This window comes from Chaetura pelagica, unplaced genomic scaffold, assembly GCF_000747805.2.
Source record: "Chaetura pelagica isolate M959 unplaced genomic scaffold, ChaPel_1.0 scaffold657, whole genome shotgun sequence".
Taxonomy (NCBI): Eukaryota; Metazoa; Chordata; class Aves; order Apodiformes; family Apodidae; genus Chaetura; species Chaetura pelagica.
The window spans coordinates 335,864-362,456 of NW_009953931.1; the positions used below are offsets into that span (position 1 = coordinate 335,864).

Below are 26,593 nucleotides of genomic sequence, written 5' to 3' on the forward strand. Positions count from 1 at the left end.
CCCCCCCCGCCCCGTCTCGTCCTGCCTCTCTGCCCTGCCGCTGCTGCCCGCCCCAGCCTCGGCTCCCCAGGGCTTGCCCCGTGGTGTGTGATCCTCCAGGCAAACTGTGCCTGGCAGCATCCAAGTGCCGCGGTGGACACGGGTGCCTCGTGTACCCAGAGCTGGAAAAAGGTCCTGTCGTGCTGAGAGCTCCGGGTGGGCCCTCACAACAGATTCCTCTTGTCCGTAGCCTCATTCCCCGTCTCCTCCTACACACCAGTTCAGCCACGAATTGTCTGCCCCACCTCCATTTCTCTCCCTCTGTGGGGAGGTCCCCCGTTCCTGCCCTGCTGGGCTGCTGACCCTGCACTTCGTCATCTTCTCCCTGGCAATTTTTTCAGCCCCCTTCCTCCCATTCACCTCATGTGACCCACAGTGGGGCCACTGTGTGCCTTTTCTGTCCCTTTGCTTGCCCGCAGAGTAACTGTCCACCTCTCTCTCAAGCAGTTTTTCCACAACTCATCCAGCAAGTCCCCCACAACAGCCCCTCCAGTGCCTCTTGCCATTCATCTTACTTTCTTCTAACCTCCTCTGAAACGTTTTTCATCTCCTTCCTTCACATCTTCATCTTCTGCTCTCTAAATCAAGCTCCCTCCCTCATGCCATCCCCTCGGGTTACTGCAATGGGTCATCTGGGGGGGAAAAAACAAGGCTGAATTATTTGGTTGGATTGTTTTCTCTTTTAGGGGTTCACTCCCAGTATATCCCAGTATATGTCACAACAAGGCTGCATGCTTGCACGTTCTTTTTGAGGTTGCTGCCTGAAAACACACATCTTCTTAGCTGTTGTGGTGTCTTACTTGTTGGAGAGGTTTTCTAATGAAAACTGTGCATGGTTTTCCCAAATAACACAAACAGAAGCAAGGCAATGTGTTCTCATAGAGCAAGAACAGTAACCACATGCACGGGGTCACACGGGCATCTTTTGGTGCGCTTAAAGCCAGGCTGTACAGAGGAACTTACACTTACAGCCTCTGCACACGCCAGAAGGCATCAAGCAGCAGACGTTCATTTTGAGTGACAGGGTGGCCAGGCACTACTCGCCTTCTCCAAGCTCTGTATGGGTACCAAAATGACAGCACCACAAATGCTTCCATTCCTTGTGTTATTTTAACAATTTGTTCCACCCCTGTGATACAGACAAAGCTCGCAACGGGTGGATCACAGCACAGATCATCCCTGCTTACCATTTCTGATACGCTTAGGTGACAGGCAGGTAGGAATGTGAGAGGGAGATCAGAGAAATCCCTCCTCCTGCCTTTCATCTGTTTTTCCGTAACATTTGCGGTTGGTTTGTGCCCTGCAAGTTTGGTGGTTTTGCCTTTAGTGTCACTTGTTTACAATGTGTTTCTTAGGACGTTGTAGTCCAGCTCTGTGCTCTTAACCGCTCACTTGGGAAGCTCAGAATGGGCCTTCTGGAGCTACAAACTGCTACATACACAGGACTTTTCCTGACTGGTGGTTTTCTGAAGAAAGGAATGTCAACTTTCCCCACCCCCAACCGTGCCAACAGCATTTATAATGTAGGAGGAAGGGGGACAGATGCGTTTTATGTCTTTTTTTAAGAGTGGCTCTGTTTATTCGGGTGTACTCAACAGTGAAATTGTGCCACGTCTTAGATTCTGGGAGTAGATGTTTCTGTGCTGCTGCTTGCTCCTCTGGAGGGAGCTTCTCGGAGCCGCCAAGTTCACTTAGGAATGTGTTTCTACATATTTTTATTTTGTTTTATTTTATTTTTTTAGTGGTGAAAATTGAAACCAAGAGTGAATTACAGACTAGGCAAAAATGAGAGACCCGTCAGCCTACAAGCACACGGGGTTAAAGCATAAAGCAGAGAAGAAACCAGGCGTTTGACGAAAGTGCAGCTGAGATTCCCGTTTGTGCTTAGTACCGCCTGGGCTGCCTGGAAGTGCATAGTTTTGGAGAGCCAGGAAGGGCAGCTGGCAGAGTTCCAGCACCGGGACAGTTGTAGCAGCACAGCAGCCGGAGCTCGTGTTAGGGCTGAAGTCTTTCTTTGGTGTCGTTGTCTCCCGAGCTTCTTTCTGAAATGGAAGGGTACTCTCTGTGGATGCAAACAGAAGGAGTGCATGTGCGTACATGCTCGTCATTCGTGCTCCTAGTTTTTTAGGTTGGCTTCCAGCAGCTGTTTCAGATGTGAGGTGGAGCTCTGTGTTTCCTGCACATCAAGACACTGAGTATGTTGGTAGGGATCTTAGCTTCCAAGGGAAAAAAGGTTCTGACATTTCACAACCACTTAAAACTTTTACTTTATATCTCACTTTTCCTAAATATTTGTAGACATGCTGTCTAGTTTATAAAAATGTGGAAATATATAAAATAAAAATATAAATGCATACACACAGAACTGCATAGATATTTGGCACATGCTGTTGTAAATGAGGAATACATACTTCACAAAGTATCTCTGACGGGGTTTAAAGTTAGGTTTAAAATGGATACAAAAAATCACATAATAGGTTAGGACACAGCAATTGAGCAAGTCCCTGATGTTTCCTCTAACTTTGTAAAACCATCAAGAAGATTCATTGTTGTAGTATTGTCTTCTGTGCTGCTAGGCAAATAAGCAATATAAACACCATGTAAATGTGGTAAGTGGTGACTCCTGTCTAGTATCCATAGTTAGTATCTGTAACTGCTGTGAGATTCATCTCACACAGGATAAACAGTGTATTCTTGTATCTTGTCAGCTTTATGAGCAGGGGAGGGGGAAGGGGAAAAAAGCTGTGCTTTTTGTGAAAATAACAGATTCTTAAAATAAAATTTTAAAAACAGATGTTCATAGTGATGTAGCTAGCAGTAAAACTGAGGAGAATTGTATGCATTTTACTGCATTGTGTCTGCTGAGACTGTGTTTTCAGTAGAAGCAAATTTTGGAGTACAGAGGCTGCAAAAGAGATCATTGACAAAAAACTGAGAAACTGAAGTGTTTCTGACCATTTCCAACCCCTTCTTTATCCCATCCCTATGTAGGCTAATAATCTTCCAAATCTGCTGAGACTGTGTTTTCAGTATAAGTAAATTTTGGAGTACAGAGGCTGCAGAAGAGATCATTGACAAAAAACTGAGAAACTATGAAGTGTTTCTGACCTTTTCCAACCCCTTCTTCTTTATCCCATCCCTATGTAGGCTAATAATCTTCCAAAAGCCATTGCAGCAGCTCACACATTTCTTCTGAAGCATCCAGATGATGAAATGATGCAAAGGAACATGGCCTTCTATAAGAGCATACCTGATGCTGAGGAGCATATTAAAGACTTGGAGACAAAGCCTTATGAGGTATGCTTTTTATTCAGTCTAGTCTTTAGGAAATGGCCTATTGCTTCTCTTTTTGTGTGAGATTCAAGACTCTCATTTGCTTAGGTGTTCTCAGCTCTTACTCTTCTTTCCCTCTTACTGTCTTCCTCAGTCATTTCTGTTCTGCCTTCTTGATGCATTCAGTAATGCTCAACCTCTAGTGCCTTTCACTGTTCCATGAGTCACAGAAGATCACAGGCAGGGGCATACCTGAAAGCTATGCGGATCACTGAGATGCACTAACTACTGGAGCTAAGCAAGTGTATGGAGTCACTCAAATGCACAAGTGCAGTGGCAGCACACCTTGAAATCACTAGGACATTTGGGGTTCCCAGCAGATTTTTTTGTTGATCTGAAAGGAAATGACTTACTGTGATCTCTAGGAAATACCTGGTAAAATCCATTAGTTGTGTGTATTTGTTGTGCTGATATTACTTGGATAACAGCTTATATCGTAATCCAGAAATGCAGAGACATTATTCACTGTATTTGAATTTACAGACAGCTTTCCATAGGTCAGTTACTGTTGGTTTTCAGTCCTGCCAATTTTTCAGAATCTCTTCGTCAGGGCTGTGAGAGCATATAATGGTGACAACTGGAGAACATCCATCACGGACATGGAACTTGCTCTTCCTGATTTCTTCAAAGCCTACGATGACTGTACAGCAGCCTGTGAAGGCTCCCGAGAGATCAAAGATTTTAAAGACTTCTACCTCTCCATTGCAGGTGAGTGCTTAGGAAGCAGTCAGGAAAGATGTCCCATAAGTGCTTTTTATCCATAGGATTGGTTACCTAGGTCCGGTTCCTCAGTTTGCAGTATGAAATGCACATGGTGCCCTCTGCTCAGTTTGGGCCAATATGAGTTAATTAGATTCCATGACAACCACTTTAATTCTGGTTTACTTTTGTCTTCTGTTCTTCAGTTTGCAGTATGAAATGCACATGGTACCCTCTGCTCAGGTTGGGCCAATATGAGTTAATTAGATTCACTGAAAACCACTTTAATTCTGGTTTACTTTTGTCTTCTTTTCAGTAACATAAATGAGGGCAGTCAGAAAATCAGAATAGAGCTCTTAAAATTAACATGGAAATGAGTGTGTTTTAGAATAAAATAGAAGTGTAAGTAATAACAACTACTCCATCCAGCTAGCAATAGTTATGCAGACAGGTCTCTTGACTGTAATTTTAATATCAGTGTGGCTGCCTTTGAGGCTCAGTGGTTAGCTTGCCTTCAAATTCTGCCCTCTGGTTTGTGTATATATACCTCCTTTCTCATAAATATGACAGTTTTCTGTTGCCTATTTTCATCTTCCCTACAGTAGAGTTTTACCAGCAGGTAAGATTTCTTTTTCTTTAGTGTGTAGCTTAAAAAAAACCCATCCATTGCTTTGCAAAGAAAAGAGATACCACCTTTTTGATTGCTGTCAAAATGGCACGTACTCTTTTCCTGTGCTCTTTGGTAGCAAAAGAAATGAGTCATTTCTGCAGTGCTTCGGCTTCAGTGTTGTGGACAGTATTTGTGGGGAATGCCTGCATGTTTTCTTAGCAAAGTCAAAGACCTGAAAAATGCAACAGAATTTCTAAGTTTCCAGAAGGGAAACCAGCTCAACATTTTGTCCTAAAGCCATCAGATGTGTTGGTGAGGGGTAAACTTGTGAAATACATTGATACGTTAAGGTAAAGTACACGAGCAGCTTCACAGGTTATGGCAGTGTGGAACTTGTACCCACCAAAACAGCTGACATGGAATAGCTGTTGCTGGCTATTCCTCAAGCCTCGCTTTATTCTTGGGCACAGCAGGCAGGTGCCTAGGACAGCAGATAAGGAGTGAAGGTCAAGTCACAAGCAGTGAAGCAAGAAACACGGGCTTTCTTCCCCAGCAGGTCAGAGCCCTGTTACCAGGATAACCCCCAAGCCACTTTAAAGAGCACAGTGTCCATGCTCAGCTGTGATTGGCACTTGCTGTCATCCTTCCTCTTCCTCTTTGGAAGGAAAGGACAATTCCCAGCAGGAGTGGGGAGGTGGCAAAGTAGGAGTGAGTTACTGCAAGATGTCATCATGGCTGTGTGCACACATTTCAACTCTTGTTCTTGAGGTAATAAAGTTCAAATATACTTGCACTGCCTGTCCTTAATTGTACTCTTACTCTAGAGAGATATATTCTGCCTCCAAGGTTTTCACTGCAGAAATTACATGTAGCAAATAATGTTAAGCAGAAGTATTTGGTGATTGGGCTAGGTACATAATTATCCCTGAGCAATGAGTTGTGTTAGGAAGCCAGCTGTCCTCCTTTCATGGGATCACTTCACTGAGGGACTCATGTCTCTGACTTGCTGCAAAAGCTTAGCTAACTTGCTTTCACCTGCCAAAGGTGGCTAACAGAGAAACTAAGGTTTTAAAATGCTTCTGTTCAGTGGTGTCACCTAATGTGATGTTTCCTGAAAAGGCTTGAAGTTCTTTGATAGAAGGTTTTCTCAGAAGGCATTATCTTGAAGATAAGATGGTTTCTAAGATAGCTATCCCGTTGTCTCAAGCTTTTGCAGACCTGTTAAGCTTGTGAACTCACACATTTCTGGCTGAAAGCTGTTCTGTAGTGAGCAGCATATTCATGTCTTTCTTATCATTTAGAACATCCAAACTGCAGGCACAAAATGCAGCCATCTCTGGAGATTTATTTTGCAATCACTTGCTGTATCTCCCTGTTACACGGTTGTACTCAGCAATATGTGGACCTTATTTATCCAATAATTTAATGAAATTACAAAGGCTCTCATGAGAAAAAAATAACACTATTAAATTCACAGTTAAGAAATGATGTGATACTTCCTAACACCCTATACAAAACCTACCTCCACGGACTGCCTGTAGGTGTCAGTGAAACCTAACCGCTTAGTTCTCTGGAATTGCAGCTTTGGTACATTTCAAGCCCCAGACCGCACTGATTTTTATGGAAGGGCTGAGTATCAGTACTTGATATGTACTTCAGATGGAGTTGTAGATGCTCAGTACTTCCAAGCAGCAAGATCCAGCTACACAGGACCCAGGAGAGCATTACAAGGGCAGATTTTAAGGGGTAGCTAATGGGAGGGGTTGTAACAAGTCGGTGTGCACCATCCATATTCTGTGGTGTTGTTTTCTTCATTCTAGATCATTATATTGAAGTCCTTGCATGCAAAGTGCAATGCGAGAGTAATCTGACACCCATTATAGGAGGCTTTGTTGTTGAAAAATTTGTGGCCACAATGTACCATTACCTGCAGTTTGCTTATTATAAATGTAAGTAGTGATTTAATGTGTTTAAATACAATGGGAATGATGTGGGTCATTTTTCCATTCATAGTATTTTCCCTCCATTTATAATGCTTTAGAATGTAAATAGTGGCCTCCAGAATCTGCATTTTAACCTCTTCTGGGGTAGAAAGTCTGAGCTGCCTGGTGTCTTTTGTCCCTGTGTAACTGCAGTTAGCAGGCAAGGGAAATAAATGTTATGTATTCTAGTAAAAAGAAATGGGACAGGGGTGGTAATTTGTATTTATGTTTTTTCTTCAATAAACGCCCCAGTGGGGATCACCAAGCTGTGGGGTCATACCTCACTGATACTGGGATATCTAGGAGGGATATTAGGTTAGGATTTTCACAGAAAACCATTAGAGGTAAGTCCCCATTTTTGATTCATGGCCTTACCTTTCTCAGAACACAAAAATAGCATATCCTTTCTGGGAAGCAATTTTTTTATTTCAATGCAGCTGGTGGGGAGACAGAAAATAGGTTCTGTTTCCATCCGAGTTTTTCAGAGCTTAGATTATAGGAATATTTTCATTTACCTTATCTATATTTTTTTGTTTGTATTTATTAATTAGTGAATGACATGAAGAATGCAGCTTCTTGTGCTGCTAGTTACCTTCTGTTTGACCAGAAAGATGAAGTGATGAAACAGAACATGGTGTATTATCAGTACCACAAAGACAAATGGGGACTTAAAGAAGAGGATTTTCAGCCCAGATCGGTAGGTGAATTACTTAAAATGCCTTTTAGACACATTTGCATACTTCCCTGCAACTCAGTGGGCCAGAGGTTGGGAAAATGGGGGTTATCTATTGGTTCTGTAGTTTAACACATACTGTTTAATTAAGATCACATAGAAAGTTGTACACAGAGATGTACTGCAGACACTATGATGGTAAATCATAGAATCATAAAAAGGTTTAGAATGGAAGGGATATTAAAGATCATCTAGTTCCAGCCCGCTTGCCATGGACAAGGACACCTTCCACTAGACCAGGTTGCTCAAAGCCCCATCCAGCCTGGCCTTTAACATTTCCAGGGAGGAGTAGCCACAACCTCCCTGTGCAACCTGTTCCCATGTCTCATCACCCTCACAGGAAGAAATTTCTTCCTGATGTCTAACCTGAATCTACCCTGTTTCAGTTTGAAACAACCCTTGTCCTATCGCTCCATACCCCTGTAAAAAGTCCCTCCTCAGCTTTCCTGTTGGCCCCCTTCAGATACCAGAAGGCCACTATAAGGGCTCCCTGAAGCCTGAGGAGCCCAGGCCTACCCTGCAGGGTCTGCTGAGAGAGAAGAAGAGAAAAAATGTGTTTGGTTCTTTCAGGCAGCAGCAGCGAGGCTGAGCTCACAGGGGAAGGGGACCACTCCTTTCTCACTGCTTTTGGGAACAGAGCTGTGTTCTGTAGCTGTATTGGAGTCAATGTTGGACAGTCCTGGGAGAGAGGGGCAGCAACAGTATCAAAACTGCAGACAGTTCTGGTGTATGCGTGCAGGGAGGACAGAACAAGAGCCCTGCACATTAACTCTGAATGTTCTGTTGGTCACTTGGCAGGACTATAGATAATTTAATTTTTAAATATGAAATATTAAATGCACACAGCTGTACTTCCTTGTACTTTGATCCATGTGACTATGAATAGAGGTTGCTTGCTGTCCTAGTCACTTGCCATGAAAACCATAATGCCTCTGGTTTATCTTCACAAAGTGGTAATGGAGTGACAGCAGCATTTGGCTCCAGCACTAGGCTTTAGATGTTCTTGTGAAAGGGGAAGTCTTCTGTTTTGCTTCCAGACAAACAGCCAGGGAACTGAGGAGGGACAGGTGGCTGACCATGCAGAATTTCCCTAGCCTAGACTCAGACTGGGATAGTGAATCATTATCATGCAAAAGAGCTTCGTGTGGCTTTTTCCCAGAACTGCCTGCTGCCATACGCCAGCGCGCAGGGAGACAGGTTTTCTCATGTCCAAAGCCCACTGGAATGCAGGCACAGGCTGCTGCTCAGCTCTGGCTGTCTCATTCCTTGTTCTCAGACTTGCCAGTGCTTTGAAACATGAGAAAGAGGAGAGTGCTTTGTTCTTCTCACACCGATGGAGCCTGTGTTCAGAAGGATTCACAGAAGGCATTGGATACACTCCTTGCTATTCTGCTGTTTCCTTTCTCAAACATAGATCCCCTGGGATCTACTTGCTTCTGAGTCTGGGTCTGACCTCGCTAGAACAGTTTCAGGTGACCTGTGTTGACACTCCCCTCTATTGTTACCCTCAAGTAACATAGAAATTTTGTTTTTTAATAGGAGGCAGTTCGATACCACAATATAACAACGCTCCAGTTGGAAATGTATGAATTTGCAAAGGAACATCTGATGGATGATGATGAGGTGAGTTTTCTAAAAAGGTCAAAAAAAACAGCAATCACATAAAAGTACAGATGATACATAGATGAATTCCAGGATTTTACTAAGATGGAAAAATTATTATAAACATTTGTACAATTGTAATTGTTTTTCTTTTGTAAATGGAGTATAAAAAACAAACCAAAATAACATCAGGTGCCATTTATAAAAATATGGACATTATTAACACAAAGGTAAATACAATTAACTGAACCCACAAAAAAAGAAAATCCACTTTACAACACCTGGGGGCAGAGAAGTAGTACATATATTAAAACCCAGGTATTTTCTGTTTGGATGTTTTTTTCTGTTGTTTAAGTGAGATCTAAAGATCTTTGTAAGTTCATTAATAATTAACCACCTAAATTGTAGTTTTTGTCAAAAGAAGGTATTGTTATCTGTCACTTTTTTCTACACAGTAATATTTTGATCACCCAGTCTTGCTTCTTAATGGTTGGAACTCATGGCCAAATAACATATAATGACTACTATTAGACTGGAAATATATAAAGTGGATTATTTGTGCAAGGAAAGTAGTTAAATTGTTGCATTTTTTTTGTCTCCCACAGCTAAAATTGAAGTATAAATCATGGAGGCCTTGGATTGCCTTTTGTTTTGCTTTGTTTTTGGAACCTTTCATTTAAGAGTTTAAAAAAGATCTTAAAATGATGGAATAGTTTTGCTGGTGTTGGCAAAGAGCTATGTTCAGTTATGGCATGGGGCAGGGTGCTTGTAGTGAGCACTGCTGAGGTCTTTTTTAGTTAGAAAAGAGAAAGATAGTTTATGTTAAAAGTGAAATCACCTTTGCAATTTTTACGTTATCCAGCACATAGGGAGAAATAGCATTTTATAGGGGAGAAGTAATAACATGTCTGTGCTGCCTTCAGTATGCTAGTGACCTGAAAGCAACTCTATACGTGAAATTCCATTGCAAGGTTACCAGACTTTGGGAAGACTTTCCATCGTGATAAAGCTCTGTGAAAGACAGTTTCATAAGCTTGTTAAAAGGTTAAGTTTAGATGAGGACTAGTCTGCATGGATTTTCATCAGGGTGTGAAATACTTTTTAATATTCCCTTGCTGGTTTGTGCTTTGCCCATAATGTTTTCTTGTATTAGACAGAAGTTAAATGTGTAATTTTTCCCTTCCTTCACATCTGCTTCAAAACACAGGGATGAGTAATTAAGGAAGGGGAGAAGCAGTCCATTGTGAGAGCTTTTCCCATATATTGTTGCAAGAAGGGATTATAGAAACAATCTTCAGCCTCAAGCACTGTGTATAGAACAAACAAGCATTCATTTGCTGGCATTCGTGCCTGCAGCCCATTTCACCAGTGCAATTATAAATGACCTTGCAGTCTACAGGAGGGAAGTAGAGTAGAAACAGAAATTAAACTTTTAGGGAAGTGTCTAGGAAGTTGCATTACACTGGATTGCATATGTGGTTTAAACAACCAAAATTACTGGTCATGCCACAAATATCCATACCCCATACTCTACTTGGATTAGGAAAGTTACTGTTCTCTCCTGGGGAAAAGCTGGAGGGCTTCTGTGCCCTCCCTTACTAGGGCTGAAGAACCTGGTGAGATGGAGGCTGTCCAGGCTGCTGGCTTGGGTCTGGCTTTTGGTAATTAACTCAAATCCCTGGCTACCAGAACTTGTCTCTGGCTGACAGAGCCTTCCAGGGAGTCCAGACAGAGAAGGAACAGCACAAAGGTAAAATCGCTACCTTGCCGTTTCTGCTATATGGGCAAGACCTGGTACTGTAAGTGGAATTATTTTTGGTTTAATATTTCTCCTGGCATGGATAGAAAAGTTTATTCCATAGGAATGCTGAAAACTGATGAAAAACCTAGATAAGGTGTTACAGTAAGAGCTTTATGAGAAATTGTTAAGGATGAAGGCAGCCTCTCTTTTTAGTGCACTCTGTATATTTCAGCCATGTGCTTCTGGGCCATAGACCATACCTTTTGTGAGTTTCTGTGATCCATGTTTGCTTTCTGTGAAATGGCTTGTGGCCCAACAAGCCCCTAAAATAATCTTCAGAAAGAAAATAATTCACGTTTCTTGAGTAAAGCAAAAGGATTGATGTGGCAAAAGGATCTCTTCCTATGTGAATATGTCATTATTCCTAAGTGGAGAATCTCACTTTCTTCAAACTTCTCTGTGCTCCCATATCCCAGATCACCAATGTGTTTTTTTTTAATCCCATTAGCAAAGCGAGTGAGAACATGGATTTTCCAATAATACACTGCATTAATTGCAAAGGATGGAACATGCAGTAATGTTTTTTTCATATGTCACTACAAGAAATACTGTCCTATTCATGTTACTTTATTAATGTTTTTTCCACAAGGAAATTAAAAACTTTAGTTCAAACATATAGCACAGTAGAGGTGACAGAATGCTACTGCAAACTAGCTAGAAGTTGCTTTTTCTTAAAATTAATTATTATTAAATATCCTTATAGCTTTCCACAGTGAAGCTAAAGGAACATAACACTGTAGTCATCTCAGTTGGCCATGGAACCTTTTGATTTCTGTTCAAATGTGTATTGCATAAAGATTATAAGAGAGACAACTAGTACTGCACAGATGTATATAGTGAACTACAAGGCTGTTAAGAGCCAGATGCTCAGGTAGTGTAGATAGAACTTCAGCACTGTACTAATTGTAGGAGACATGTTTCTGGCAGCCCATAAAATCTGTGTTCTTGAATATTTTTTTTTTCAGGGGTAGCTACTTAGCTGTTCTAAATTACATAAGAACCACAAATATTTGGCTGGACCGATCCTACAACATGATTTTTCTTTCAGTACTTAATCAGTAGGTGAAAAACTGTTTGCAGTTTTGACCCACTTTTGACATCTTGTTCTTCTTATTTGTGTATAATGTGTGTGTCCATTTGTACAGTAGCTGAAATTCAAATGCTCCATTCCCAAGTGTGATGCAAAGGAGAGTAAGTGTTGAACTAATGTGACTGGTGGAAAGAGAACATAGAGAATAGCATTGATGTACAAGGTCACAGTGGACTACTATTAGCAAATAATAAACTGAATTCAGCCTATTTTTCTTTTCAGGAATCTAACAACTTTTTCAGCTTTATTAACTCACTTTTGGCATGTTTTCAAGTGATTTATACAAGTGCACTCACAATGGCAAGTTGTAAACCCTGTCCTGCCTGTGGACCAGCAGAACTAGAACAGCACTGCTACGCTGAGGAGAGATGGTGACAGCTGTTTCAGAGAAAGCTGGCAGCTAATTGTCATTGTTATGGTCCCTGTTCAACATACATTTCTTTATAAAAAAAGCAAATTAGATTTTTTCACCATCATTTCCTAGTAAGGATACTGCACATGTCACTCGGTCTCCAGAAGCTTCCATCTTTCCCTGTTTGCTTTTTTACCACTGAATGTGTATCTTGGTTAAAAGTGTTTCTCCTTCCATTTAAAGCACCTATCAGGGGAAGCTGCAAGCACAGTTGGGCTTAAATAGCAGGATGTCCCTGAGGAGTTTTTATCTGCCCTGATTTTCTTAAGCTTCTACATGAAGCATAAAGCAGCCAAGAGAGCATAAGCAGAGCTCAGAAACAAAGCCACTAGGAGGCTTCTGTTTTCAGAGCAATGGGAACAGTGTTGAAGTTGCTCTGAAACTGGGTTGACTCAACATTTTTGTAATGCCTGTAAAACATAAGAGGAGAGCACATTTACTGGATTACTGTGAAATAGTATTGTAATAAATACAGTGTACTGCAGTCTCCTGTAGTATACAGGAAGGGAACAGTTAACATGTCCAGAATATATAATTAAAAATTAAATGGAAAAATCTTTGAGAAAAGAAGTTAACATACATGTAAAGAACTAAGCTCTTTTAATATTGAAAAAAACAAACAAACCCTACAAGCATGTGACAGTGGGTCATACTGTGGACTAGGTATCTGAAAAATAAACAAGGTAAGAGCCAAATAATTTTTCTGCACAAAGAATCGAGGGGGTTTTTTTCCCCCTGCTAGAATGTGAGGAATGTCCAGTCTGGTCTGTACTGCTCATGCAGGATCTGGGAGTGCTTTGAGGTGGTTGCAGTAAACCTGCGTGTTTTAACTGAAGGTTAGATCAAAGAACATTTTCTTGATTCAAGGCTGAATAAACCTTTCAGGCTGAGCCATTCATTGACACATGCCTTACTGTTATCCTGAAATAATGTTTTTCCCAAAAAAAATACTGCTGGCCAGTGAGCTGCATGGTGCGTACTTGCAGTGCAGTTGCACTGTCAGGCCATGGAGCATGTATCCTCCACAGATGGCCGTATCAAACCTTTGTGTTCTCTCTTGCAGGACAGTTATTCATCCTTCAACAAAATCTGATGGTTTTCATGAGCCTAATTCCTTGTCACTACTCCTGTTAGTTACTCAAATTAATTACTAGGTAGTTATTCATTAGTTACAGGGCAGCCCTCACCCCTCTTCACAGAGGTCACCTCTGCAACCCCTCCCACTACCACAACCTTGTCATTCACACCCAATAAATAAAGGTGTCTAATGTGTTTCTCTCAACACTGAAAAATTTTTCAGTCATTAAGACCTTTGAACTTTAGCAAAATCTGATTTTTTTTCTGTGAAGGACAGCTGGGGGTCATTTTGTGGGATAAATATTTTCCTTCTAGGTCATAGATTATATGGAAACAAAGATCCAGCCAATTCTTTTTTCTCTATTGTCTTTTAAGACTCAGTTTGTTGGATGAGTTAGATTAAAGGCTATTTCTTGCTCATTCATTGATTGTGACACATGAAAGCATGTCCTTTATAGTATTTCTCTGTAGATCTTAATTCATTCCATAACACTGTTATTTAAATATTCTCTGTTATTTCCCCAAATAATAGACTATCCCACTGCAGTTAGTATGGAATCCCTCTGGAAAAGGACATCAGAAAAACTGCATGGACAGTAGGGGATATTGCAAAAAAGCTATTTTTTCCCCAGAACTTTTCCAGTCCACTCTAAGAAAGGACAGAACAGATTTTAGGTGGAAGCAACAAACCTGTAAGTTATTAATATTCACAATGCAGAAGGCAATACTTAGTCTTAGCAACCAAAGGCAAAACATCTGGGTCTGTCAGTGAGCAGTGCAACTGCTACTGATTGCTACTGTTTTTAAATGCTGCTGTCAAAAGAGAAGTTGGTGCTGGACCATCAGTCTCAAGTGGGCCATAACTGAGCTTTGTATCAGTAGCTTTTGCTCTTTGCTGTTTAATAGCTGGCTAGGAGTCCTGAAGTACAGATGTTTCTTCTAAGAGGTTGTGTTTTGTGTGTGTGAATGCAACATTTAATATTGCATAAGGAAGGGCCGGCAACAGTCCTTGGCCCAGCGTGTGCCTTGGTCTTGGACAGTCAGCTTGTGGTAATAAGTGAGGAGTTCTGCATTTTTCTCCTTTTTAGGACTTATTTTTTCAAATAATCTAGCTTTGTTAATGGTAATGCACCAGTCTCAACCTAGCCTGGGTTAGCTTATTCAACGTTGATCAAGGGCTCTGTTTTTAAATTATTTTTTATTCTAATCCACATACTCACATAGCCTCTGTAAAGCCTTCTTTCATTACTGTGGTACCAAACTTGTGCTTTCTGTTTGGGCCTCTGTTGGTTGTTAATCTAAATCAAGGGTGCTCCATTTGCATATCTAACAGATAATTAGAAGCTCCAGTTGATCAGATCAGCTTCTCTGATTCTTTCTACCCCTCACACTAGTCTGGGAGCATTCCCTTGCTGCTGTTCAATATCATGCGTCCCGTATTTCAGGTTATACCTGTCGCATCTTCTCCTGTACATCCTTGCTCTCAACCCCACTTTCCACTGGCTGTCTGTGGACTGGGAGACGGAAGAGACTGGTAGCACAGGGAGGGAGGTCGTGGGGTGGCAGCAGAGCTGTTGTACCTGCAGTGGGTACCTGGCCTCCAATGCAAACCAGGAGGCAGTGACTGTGAACCAACAAGGACATGCTTCACTGCAGCTGACCACACAGTCCACATGTGCATACCTTTCAGTTGTTGTCTGCCTAATTATCAGGCATGTACTAGTCTGGCAACAAACCTTTCTGTCCCCCAAGCTTAAGTCAGACTTTGCATACTGATTTACAGGTAGCTACATCACACTTTGGGCCATATCTTGCTCAACTCTGATTTACATCAGCACTGTGTCTGGGCAGCATATTTATGTAACTTGCATTAGTGCTGGGTGACTGTTGTTCCCCCTCCTGTATCTGGCAGCAGAGGGAATGATGGCTTTGCAGTTGACTTTGCATGTAAAATTTGCTGTCCTTCAGGTAGGTAGGAGCCAAAGAGCATACTGGATAACAGGAGCAACTCGGTTACATGGAATGTTTAAGTCATATCAGAGAATCATTTGCAGGCTCCACATCTGCAGGCCAGCATGAAGTTATTAGATATCAGCAGGCAGGAGGCTTTTCCCCTGGAATGAACACCTGTGAAAAACTTGCTGACTTCAGCCATGCAGAATGCCTGGTGCAATGTCAAGTAAGTGCTAATGGGGCAAGAACAGTGATCTGTGTGGTTGTAGCTGCTACTGTGACAATGTAATCAGCTTTTCTAACAGCATTTTCCCCTTTTCATTAGGCTGCCAGCCATAGTATGGACAACCTGCAGATGTTTTACATTCTGACCATGAAGGCACAGATAAAAATGTTTCAACTATGGGGTTTTTTGTCTTTAACTGTAATCTGGAGTTCTTGCCTTTTCAAAAATAACCAACACCCAGGCAATTATTCAGTTGCACTACAGCGTGTTTTTTGTATGTATATTGGTTTTGCAACTATTTTTATATTTTTGCCATAAATCAACCTCTTTTACTACACAGTACTTCTCATTAGGCCACAACAGCTTCTGTCATACTTTCCTTTACAGATCAGTTTCAGACACTGGAGATTTCAGATGTCAGTCAATTTTGTTTCCAAATACTTTTGCTTTAAATACCCTTTTCCATTTAAGACTTGTGCTTCTTACATGCTTCTGGATTTGTAAACATACCAGAAAAAAAAAAGCAACAACCCTGAATTGTATCTGGATATTATTCTGTGTCCTTTGAAATACCTTACCTTATTGATGAGACTGACATCAATATGAATTTAATTAAGTTCCCATATGGTTGAGTTACCAAAGGTACAGTATGGAAATCCCTATGTCTTCCTTGTACTTAATTCTGGGTCATCCAGTCACATCACAGAATAGATGCTGATGCCTTTCACCCTACCTCTCAGACTCTAACCATTTGATGGTTGTCTTTGCAGGTAGACCAAGAAGAGAAATCCCTTTTTAATATATTACTCTTTCATTAAACTATGATCCTGAGGTGTAAAAGAATCAGTCTGAATGACACCTGTATTTCCAGTCTCATAACTCTATGCAGAATTAACAGGACCTGCCTGTCTGCAGTCTTTCAAGACACATCCAAATACTTCTGCCCACAGTTTTAGGAGCAGTGCTATAAAACTTGACCTGAAGTCTTTTGTGCCCTGTTTCTGTAGCTTTCAACTGCTTGCATAGTGGCTATTTGACCTAGTGGCTATTTTTTTTATGTGTATTTTTGAAGTGGTATTGGTTTTCTCCCATGATTGGGCTCCTTAGGCAATCAAAATACTTCTAACAAAGGAAAACGTGCAGAAATGTCAAATTCCTGTTTTCCAATTGCCAAGTTTCCTCCAACCAGGAAGACGAGTAGGCAATATGAAAGTGCTGGCATTTTTTCTTGTGTTTTTAGTGAATTGGATACTTAGATGTTTTGAACAAATTCAAAGCAAAATAAATTGCCATCCTTCAGGACTTGCTAAAACCACTTCATAGTTGCAAAAACTCAAAATTCTTTTAAGATGGAACCATGAAGCAGTGAACAAGAGCAGCAGTTATTTCAGCCAGCTTTTCTTCCACTTATATTTTCATTTGCTTGGTTCTCAGTATTTCTGTCTTTGCTAATCACACTACTGAAAAATATGATGTAAATATTTTTAATCACCATATCCTTAATATAATTGTTATATTCAAAATAGACAATAATTCTCTATTTCCTCTTATTATTTTAATTGACACTGGTTTTAGGCCCTTTCCTCACAGAAACAGTCAACTAAAATTTTGAGTCTCAAACTGCATGTGTCTGGAATGGGCTGTCTTCCTAAGGAGTGCTTTTCTGGACAAAAGATGTGCTTAAAATGTAATTAGGATTGTAAAATATTGTTTTCAGTTTTCATCAAGCAGACTCAGAAGCCTAATACAGTTCACAAGACCTGGAATGGTGGGCAGAAAGGGAGAAGGGGAATGAGGATCCAAGCGAGGATGACATGCTTTCAGTGTAACTAAGTATAGGTATTTTAAACATGAGAGTAAGAGTTGATCAGATCTTCCAGCAGAATATTTTTCCTATCAGAAAGTGATTGTTTTTCCAAAAACCTAAATGATATCTTAAGACCTTTTTAGAACATAGGTTTATGTCAAGAAAGGAAGGACACAAAAATTGCAGTTAAATTAAAACAGTTTAACAGAATACTGTAGTTAACAGACTAAAAGGTTGGAAATGTAATACTGAGCATCCACATCTCACAGCTCAGTATTTGGATTGCATCAAAAATTAAATATGCACATATTCCCATGGGGTCTCCCATCTCAGGCAGTGTTGTTTCTGAACTGTACGTGGAAGGCAAACTGGAAAATACTGGTATTTCTGCAGGTGCCAGCAGATGGCTGCTACAGTGAGTTTTGATCAATCTGAGATGGTGCTGCTCATTTGCTGTTAGCTACTTGCTTTTCACTACTGAAGGTGTTACCTTGGGCTGAAAGTAAATCCAACAGGTTTTAGCTCAGTTACTGTAGCTTGATTCACAAGGCTGTAAATTCCAACTGGCGGGGTTGTATCATCCTGAAGTACTCTGGCTTGACTGCAGGAGGACATTTGGCTATGGTATATGCCATACAACTACATCAGGAGCAGGTTAAATAAAGTTGGATTGTTAAGTTGTGTTGATACCTTGTCTAAGCAGACTGGAGCTTGTAAATATATTTTCAGGTCTGAATCTATGGAAACATTCTAGTATCTCTGGTCCTTTACAATTTTGCTGAATTGAAACATGGTATGTGAAGATCTATGATTGAAAATGGAAAAGGTGTGTGTTGAAGTGTGTAACAGAGGACATAAAGAGTTAGAACAGACATGCAAAGTCAAAGTCACAGCTCTACAAAGCACTTTTGCTTTTAATTTTGAGGCTTGCTAAGATTGTTTAATGTTTTATGGTACAACAATCTCCTAATTTTAACAGATGCTCTAAACATTTATACCTCTACTTTCTGCATTTGTTGATTTCATTGTGTATTTAAATACCTGGAAAAGTACAAGAGGATTTACTGAGAAGTGTGATCTTTTTTTCTTCTAGTGTTACTGCAGGTACTTGTTCTACCCCTCTATGGGCCATTTACTTGCATTTTATAGGCTTGGTTTGCTAGTTCCTGTATGAAGGGTGCTAAACATATTTAGGGATCTATTACTGCAATTTATGTTTTTATTAAAATGGTTAAAATTTTGCCCTCATTTTGCAGTGCAGGTTTAACTTGTTTCTGTTAAATTTAATCTAGGGTGAAGTTGTGGAATTCCTTGATGAACTGTTAGAAGTAGAAGAAAAGAAGGAATCCTGATGAGTGAAATCACCACAAAGTATTTTACAAAAGTGAAGACTCACCATTGCTCCTTACTATTGTTTTTGGTCACCTGTAGTTCCAGTTAGAAATACCTCAAAGTATCTCCTTTAAGCTCCACCTTATGTCACAAGACCCACTCCTGGAAGATCACCTCTGTGCTGCACTGACTCTTCCGTGAGCATGGCTTTTCCCGGTGCACTTACAGAATTGGTGCATCTGGGTTTTGCTCTTGAGCTTTCTTCCCTTTACACGAACACAACAAAGCAGACTGTTTGTATGTTCTGGACTAACACAAAGGTTCCTCATTTCAGTGCTGTTCTGCTAAGTTGTAACAGTACAGCTAAATTCCAAAGCACTTTTCCCAGGTTATAAACTATGGAAGACGCAACAGTTCCTCTAGACGTTCTCAGCTATGTACTGTATTATTTATATGTCTTTTTTTCTGTGATGATGAATAAAGTGATACTGAATCCCAGTGAACCTGAAAGATGTTAAGATACCTTTAAATAGCTGAAATAAGATGATGAACAGAGCACAACTAGCGATCTTATAAAATTGTTCAAAGAATTCTGTAAGCAGTGTTAATCTTTCTTAAAAGCTAAATTAAATTCCATTGAAACTGAGTTCACTTAGAACTGAATAATAAATTATTTCTTTTTCCTACCAATTCTTATTCTTACAACTAGTATTTAGTATTCTCTTCTGCAGAAAACAGTTTGCATGTTTTTTCTGTCTTATGGGACTATCTGTATAGTTTTCATCTAAAAGTAAGTACAGGTGGAGACTGAGGCAATTTTAAATGGAATCATGAAAAAGTAATTGCATGTAAATTCCTGACATTTTTGTTGACTACATGGCAAAGTCCTATACAGAAGTAGTTTGAAAGCCCAAAAAATACTGTGTTGGAGATTAGTAGTGAATTAGTGCAAAATTCTACTGAAGAGTAGAAATGTCATTGACCTCAGAGGAAGATGCACAAATTCATTTTGCTTTCCTCTTTCAGCTTTAAGAACCAAGCCCTGCAAGTAGTTTCATCCAGATTATATCAAAGGGAGACAAGAGCATTCAGTGCTTTTATGAGAGAAGCCTAACTCAGCTGAATGGAAGTGAATTGCAACCCCAAAATCTGCTTTACATTTTTTAAAATGCAAAACATGCTCTATACTACCTTGCCAAGTTGTTGGTGCTACAGTTTATGTATGCTGTAGAAGTGCAGTATCCATGATATTGAGTGCAGAGAACAAGAAGGGGAATCCACAGGGTCAGGTTTAAGTTTCCTCTGGCCTGTAACAGCAATGAAACATTTTAAAGTGTTTAAATGTTTTGTGTGAAAGATGTCTGGAAGATCAGATTGGTATTTTTAGCTTTTTAATATAAATCACAACTAATCCACTGAAGTCAATGGGCAGACTGTTTTATTCTCAAAATGAAAATCTATCAAGAGACTTTTACCTTTAGGAGATATACCCAGCTCCACTCGTGGTACCAAGACCAGAATCTGGCTTGAACATACAAAGTGTATGTCAGATTTCTTTATGCTTTTTGTTCCACACAAGATTACCACTCCATTTATTGTAATGTTATGTAAGACTTTAACTTTGCTTTTAAAACTTAGAAGTAGTTGATTGTAAGCCATCACTTACTTCCCCGTGACATTCAACTATTCTAATAGCCAGCTGGGGCAACTTCTCCAGTTTGTCTCTAGTTTTCTCTTGCTGGATATGTGTGTATGTTCCAGGGAGAAGTTACTGCTCTGTAGGCCTCTTGTGCTTCTGCTTTCCAACTTGCATAAGACAACTCCAGATTTCCTCCTCAGAAACTGCACCATTGGTGTTAAGATCATATGCCCAAGCAACTTCATCTTTGATACTCTAGCTTTTGAATCGAGAAATCCCACACTTAAAGGGCATAGATTTGGTTGGTCGTGGATGGATCTATCTATGTTGCCTTTGTTATACAACATTTTTAATTTACTTTTTTCTTGTTACCATTTACCAAACTAACTCAGGTGCTCTGCCAAGCATCGACTGTTGTCTGGCTATTTGTTTCTGTTGTGCCCTGCCTATCTCTTGTGTGCTGTCTGTAGGAACTGCAGGCAATGCAAAACCTTAAAGACTCCCAAGAGAAGTGCTTATAATTCAAGTTCCTGGGAAAATCCTGAGATTTTCCATAACTTTGCATCTTGTGTGGAAATAACATGTGTGCATAAAGCTTCCAATAAGAGTTTGCATGTCAGTGAAACAAGTAACATAGACTACAATATGGGATGGGATGACAGAAAATCAATTCCAGGTTCTCTTTGGTTTGCCACCCAGGATGTTCTTTCCAGTTAAAGAACACCATTTGACTCTCCAGAACTAATTCTCAGTGATTGTTACAATCTTTCTTGAAGAACAAATCATGTGGTAAAATACCATAATATTTTAAATCCACCAGTAAAACACTGAGCACCAGAGCAGACCTATTTTCAGAGTCGTTTGACTTAAGTGGGTTACACTGGGGATAGATTTAGCGCCTATGAGCCCTAATTTTTCCTCTTCATCATCAAACAGTTGCTCAACCATTGCAAGTCTCTCGAGTGTTATCAATTTTCTGGTAAGCTTGTGATTCTGTCTTTAAGGCCTCCTTAGCTCTTACCTTTTCACATTTAGTCATTTCCTCAGCTCTGTACATCACAGCTAAAATGCCCTGCCATTGTGCCTTCTTGGGTGGGGATTTCATGATACACTAAGATGTCCATTAGCTAATGAATTCTTTTTCTTAAGCCTACCTTAAATAAGTCTGATGTCCTTTACCATTCCTTTCAGCTTGAGGAGGCAACTGATACTCTTGCGGCCTCCTGAAATGGCGCTGTGATCCCTTTTTCATTTTGTTCAAGTGTCTGTGGATTTTTTCTGGCTTTCTCAATTTCCACTACATATGGTCCCAAGCCAGTTCAATCTTAATAAGTACAAATAGTTCTCAAACCCTTGTTCTTTTCTAATGAGAAATAGCTCCTCTTCCAGTTCTTCAGTATTTATTGTGGCTTTTTTCAGCATTCTCAGGTTCTTTTAACTGATTTTTCTTTTGCTGCTGCTCTTGTTAAATGCCAACATTTACATGTGACTGCAATAAATTAGTGTCGTTTCTTCCATTTCTCTGATCCTGCCAGCACTTCTTGGGAGGCTGCAGGAATATGGTTCATGTCTCACTTCTGCCACCCCAAATTCTTGCAGTTCAGAGCTGTCTGCCTCAGATTGTTAGCAGCTTCTGCCTAGCCCAGTGTGGTACTTAGATTTTGTCTCCACTTAGTTTTTGACAAGACTTTCAGTATGATGCTGATGCTCAGGAAAGTGGCATTTTGTTGAAGCCTGGAATGCAGCATCAATACCATGTGTCTGCTGACCCAGGGCTGACCCTGGAGACAAAATCTCTGTGGTAGTATTGCTTGTTGTGGAGCTGCACAATTACACTTTTTAATAGTTCCTCACATTTTTAGTGACAGTGGTGGCTACCTGGGCAGCTGCTGTTGGTCTCTGAGCCCCCATTACTACCCACAAGCAAGTCCACAATAATTCTGAGCATGTCGTTCACTCACCGCTTCTTGGTGTACTGTGGGTGAAGTTCATCTTCTGGCAGATGGTGAGTACAAGGGTCTGCACACACTGCAAGTCCTTTGCTTCATCTCTTGTTGCATGAGGTTCAGTGTGAGGGCTGAAGACCAAAGATTAAACTGAGTCCCAAATGCTGGTGCTCTGAAGTGAGCTCTGAAGGGAGCTGGGTCTCTTTAGCTTGGAGAAAAGGAGACTGAGGGGTGACCTCATCAATGTTTACAAATATGTAAGGGGTGAGTGTCAGGGGGACGGAGTTAGGCTTTTCTCAGTGATGACCAGTGACAGGACAAGGGGTAATGGGTGTAAATTGGAGCATAGGAGGTTCAAGGTGAATATCCGAAGAAATTTTTTTACTGTGAGAGTGACAGAGCCCTGGAACAGACTGCCCAGGGAGGTTGTGGAGTCTCCTTCACTGGAGACATTCAAACCCACCTGGATGCGTTCCTGTGTGATGTGCTCTAGGTGACCCTGCTCTGGCAGGGGTGTTGGACTAGATGATCTTTTGAGGTCCCTTCCAACCCCTAGGATTCTATGATTCTATGATTTGGTTATGTGAAAAAAAAAGATGGCTGGTGGTCAGGACAACATTTCTTATGTAAAAAACAAAGCTTGGACAAAGGAATTGTTAAAGTTTAAAGCTGGGCTGGCAATTAAATGAATGACAGGTTCATATTAACCCATTTACCTTCCCTGAAAGAGAAAGGAGAGAGAATGAAGGAGAGACACTTATGGGTTGGAAACTAAACTACATGGCTTTAATGAAACAATAATGATGAAAATGAAAATACTGAAATATATGCAAATAAATACAAAACCGCTATCATGCTGCATCCCAATAATGCTCACTACATCACTGAGACTGCAGGCATCACTGAGGGCAGCCCTGGGAAGTCCTGCATGGGACCCAGCAGCAGACAGGAGCTGGATGCAGGAATAACTGGAATCAAAGGCAGATGAACAGCTAGAGTCCTCCCAGGATGCCAGCCATGGACCAAGAGGCCTTGACCCTTGTGATCCCTTAGATTTATACCAAGTATGGTGCCTGTAAGATGGAATAGTTCGTTTGGTCAATTTGGGTCACCTGTCTGGTCTGCTCCTCCCCACAGGAGGATCGAGGGGTGTGACCCCTTTTCCTCCCTTTGGTTTCTGGTGCAGAAGTTTAGCAGAACCAAACAATGGCCTTGGTTCTGCATACCATTCTCCAGCTATAAACACTGAGCGTTATCAGTCCTGAGAGCACTGACTGGAAAACATGCTGGTAATTTCAGAAACTGCAATCTCTTAGAAGAGACTTAACTGAAAAGTAAATTTACTGAAAAGACATTTGGTTCTGTCCTGACTCAAAACTGGACAGGAAGAGATTAAGGGGTTGGAAATCAATGTCTCTGACAGGCTGTGCTAAGCATGCAATTTTTTCAAATGAATACCTGCTCTTCCTGATAGTCATTCTTCCTATGTTTCTGGCTTCTTACTAATTCATTCTCATAAATAGCAATATTCATTAAACGGGAGGGAGGGTGGTAGTGATTTTCCTGCTCAAAGTTTAATTCCATCCCCATAAAACAGTATTGCAAGCTCCACACTTCCATGTCTCAGCAATTCCAATAGCAAATAAAGTCAGCTACAGTAAACAAATACTTTCAGAATGATCAATTCTGGCAAATTCAACAGGAATGTAGATGTCTTGCTGGGCTCTTTCATTCGCTATAGCCAATCTGCAAGCAGACTTTCATTAGTTCTGTTCACAAACCACAGGCTAAAAGCAAATTAAAGTTGCTCCATTTCCTAAAGCTTTATTGCTTTGGAATGCTAAAATATAACCCAACAAGTTTGTGAGATGCTGTTCTCAATTCACCTGGAAAGCCCATCCTTCCATTTTTTTTGTACTTTCCAGAATGAGTCTGAGGTAGAATTAAAGGCAGGTCTCCTCAAGACAAGCTATTCCTCTGAAAATCCTATAGCATGTCCTGCTTTACAAAGCTTCTTCTCAATGGATTCTTGCAACTAGTGTCCACCATGTAGCTCCATATCCTTTACAGTGAATTATTGGTCTATATTGATAATGAAAGCAGCCTTAGAAAATCTTTCAATTTCTAGAGAGTCTTCATGAAAAATGGCTTAAATAGCATGCAAATTTTACAGCTCTGAAAACGGAGTTGTGATTAGACAAAGATTTGTTGGATTATAAAAGTACAAGTGTTTATTATGGCTGGTACTGAGAATAAACAGTTGCCTGCATATGCCAGCTACTATAGAAATATGTTTTTAAGTTCTAATGTGAGCTGTAAACCAAAGCTACTTCAGTTAAAAAAATTCAATACTTAAACTGTAGGGAGAAGAAGTCAGTGCCAGAGAAAACATTCCCATTTAATAATGTTTGAACATAGAGCTGTGATGCAGTTTGTAGCAAGGCAGTGAGAAAAACCCACAACTAATCCTTCATTGCAGCTGTCTGAACTTTTGGTTGTCTGCCATGCTTTAAACAGCGACTTCTTTTTTCTGGTGACTCAAGACTTGAATGACCTAGTGTGGAGAGTTTAAGCCATATACAAAAAGGGAAGCTAAGTAAGAAACAGCCAAAGTAAGTTGGGTTGCACACCCCAGCAAATCAGGGTTTTGTATCTTAAGTCCTCTTCAGTGTTTCAGAAAAAAATATTAAAATAAATAGATATCTTTTGTTTATTTATTTATTTATTGCAAGGGAATATTCAGCAGTTTAGACATACATCTCTTCTCCCTTCCCTCTTCTCTCTCTTTAGACTGCCAATGATATAGGGAAAATAAATTCTCTAGAGAGTTCTGAATTGTTTAAATTTGTAAATGCTAACCTCTGTAGAAGAATTTTCTATGTTTTCTTGGATTATTTTTAACTGTTTCTTCTCTTTGATTGCCCTTTCAAGTAGGCCTTTTAAGTACTTTTTTCCTGATTAATTCTTTTGCAAGGTAATGGAACTTCCCTACTTTCAAATGGGAATACAAGTGTCCAAGGTGTAACTTGATGTGACTACTAAGTTTAAAGAAAAAAAAAAATTGGTGCTTTATTTGTCCTATTACCCCTTTCACTTGTTAGAAACAGGATTAAACATTTAAGTATTATCCTGAGCTGGAGGTAGCCCTGTAGTTTGGCAAATCCTACAGCTACCTAATAATTTCTTGTTGTAACTAATGTTTAATATGGTCATTCATAGTGACATATTCTGGCCTCACACAGCTCTGTATTATGTTGTTTCCTTGCATTAAAATTCTTTTATATTAAAAAACCTTAAATTATTTTTCATTGAAGAAAACAAATCAATCTACTCAATCCCCAACATAATCATCTCCCTTATGAGGAAAGGCTGAGGGAGCTGGGTCTCTTTAGCTTGGAGAAAAGGAGACTGAGGGGTGACCTCATCAATGTTTACAAATATGTAAGGGGTGAGTGTCAGGGGGACGGAGTTAGGCTTTTCTCAGTGATGACCAGTGATAGGACAAGGGGTAATGGGTGTAAATTGGAGCATAGGAGGTTCAAGGTGAATATCCGAAAAAAAAATTTTACTGTAAGAGTGACAGAGCCCTGGAACAGACTGCCCAGGGAGGTTGTGGAGTCTCCTTCACTGGAGACATTCAAAACCCACCTGGATGCGTTCCTGTGTGATGTGCTCTGGGTGACCCTGCTCTGGCAGGGGGGTTGGACTAGATGATCTTTTGAGGTCCCTTCCAACCCCTAAGATTCTATGATTCTATGATCATAAAATCATAGAATCATAGAATACTTAAGGTTGGAAAAAACCTTCAAGATCAAGTCCAACCATCAGCCATACACCCTCGTATACACACCACTAAAACATTTCCCAAAGCACCACATCCACCCGTTTTTTGAACACCTCCAGGGACAGTGCCTCCACCACCTCCCTGGACAGTCTGTTTCAATGCTTCGCTACTCTTTCAGTGAATAAATTTTTCCTAATATCCATTCTGAACCTCCCCTGGTGACACTTAACTCCATTTCCTCTTGTCCTATTGCTGGTCACCAGGGAGAAGAGGCCAACACCCACCTCACTGACAACCTCCTTTCAGGTAGCTGTAGAGAGCAATAAGGTCTCCCCTCAGTCTCCTCCTCTCCAGGCTGAACAGCCCCAGCTCCCTCAGCCTCTCCTCGTAAGACCTGTTCTCCAGACCCCTAATCGTCCAAGTTGGCCTTCTCTGCACCTTCTCCAGCACCTCAGTGTCCCTCAATGTCTTTTATAATGGCTTTTGCAGCACAGTACGCAGTAAGGCATACAGCACCATAAACCCTAT

The 26,593-nt window shown here is 40.5% G+C and overlaps 1 protein-coding gene across 1 annotated transcript; it reads left to right on the forward strand.

The window, feature by feature from the left end:
* The first annotated feature begins 3,190 nt into the window (after positions 1–3,190).
* CRTAP (cartilage associated protein) lies at positions 3,191–18,948 on the forward strand. The gene is made up of 6 exons (XM_010001695.1): positions 3,191–3,336; positions 3,909–4,080; positions 6,502–6,630; positions 7,215–7,360; positions 8,936–9,019; positions 18,657–18,948. Exons 1-6 carry the CDS (start codon positions 3,253–3,255, stop codon positions 18,714–18,716), a joined length of 675 nt encoding a protein of 224 aa, XP_009999997.1. The 5' UTR covers positions 3,191–3,252; the 3' UTR covers positions 18,717–18,948.
* The last annotated feature ends 7,645 nt before the right edge of the window (positions 18,949–26,593 follow it).

Bases quoted from the DNA above. Each gene is read 5' to 3' on its own strand.
- CRTAP (XM_010001695.1), top strand. From the start codon at position 3,253: ATGATGCAAAGGAACATGGCCTTCTATAAGAGCATACCTGATGCTGAG. The intron at 7,361-8,935 runs GTAGGTGAATTA...GTTTTTTAATAG, and splicing joins AGGATTTTCAGCCCAGATCG to GAGGCAGTTCGATACCACAA. The intron at 9,020-18,656 runs GTGAGTTTTCTA...AATTTAATCTAG, and splicing joins ATCTGATGGATGATGATGAG to GGTGAAGTTGTGGAATTCCT.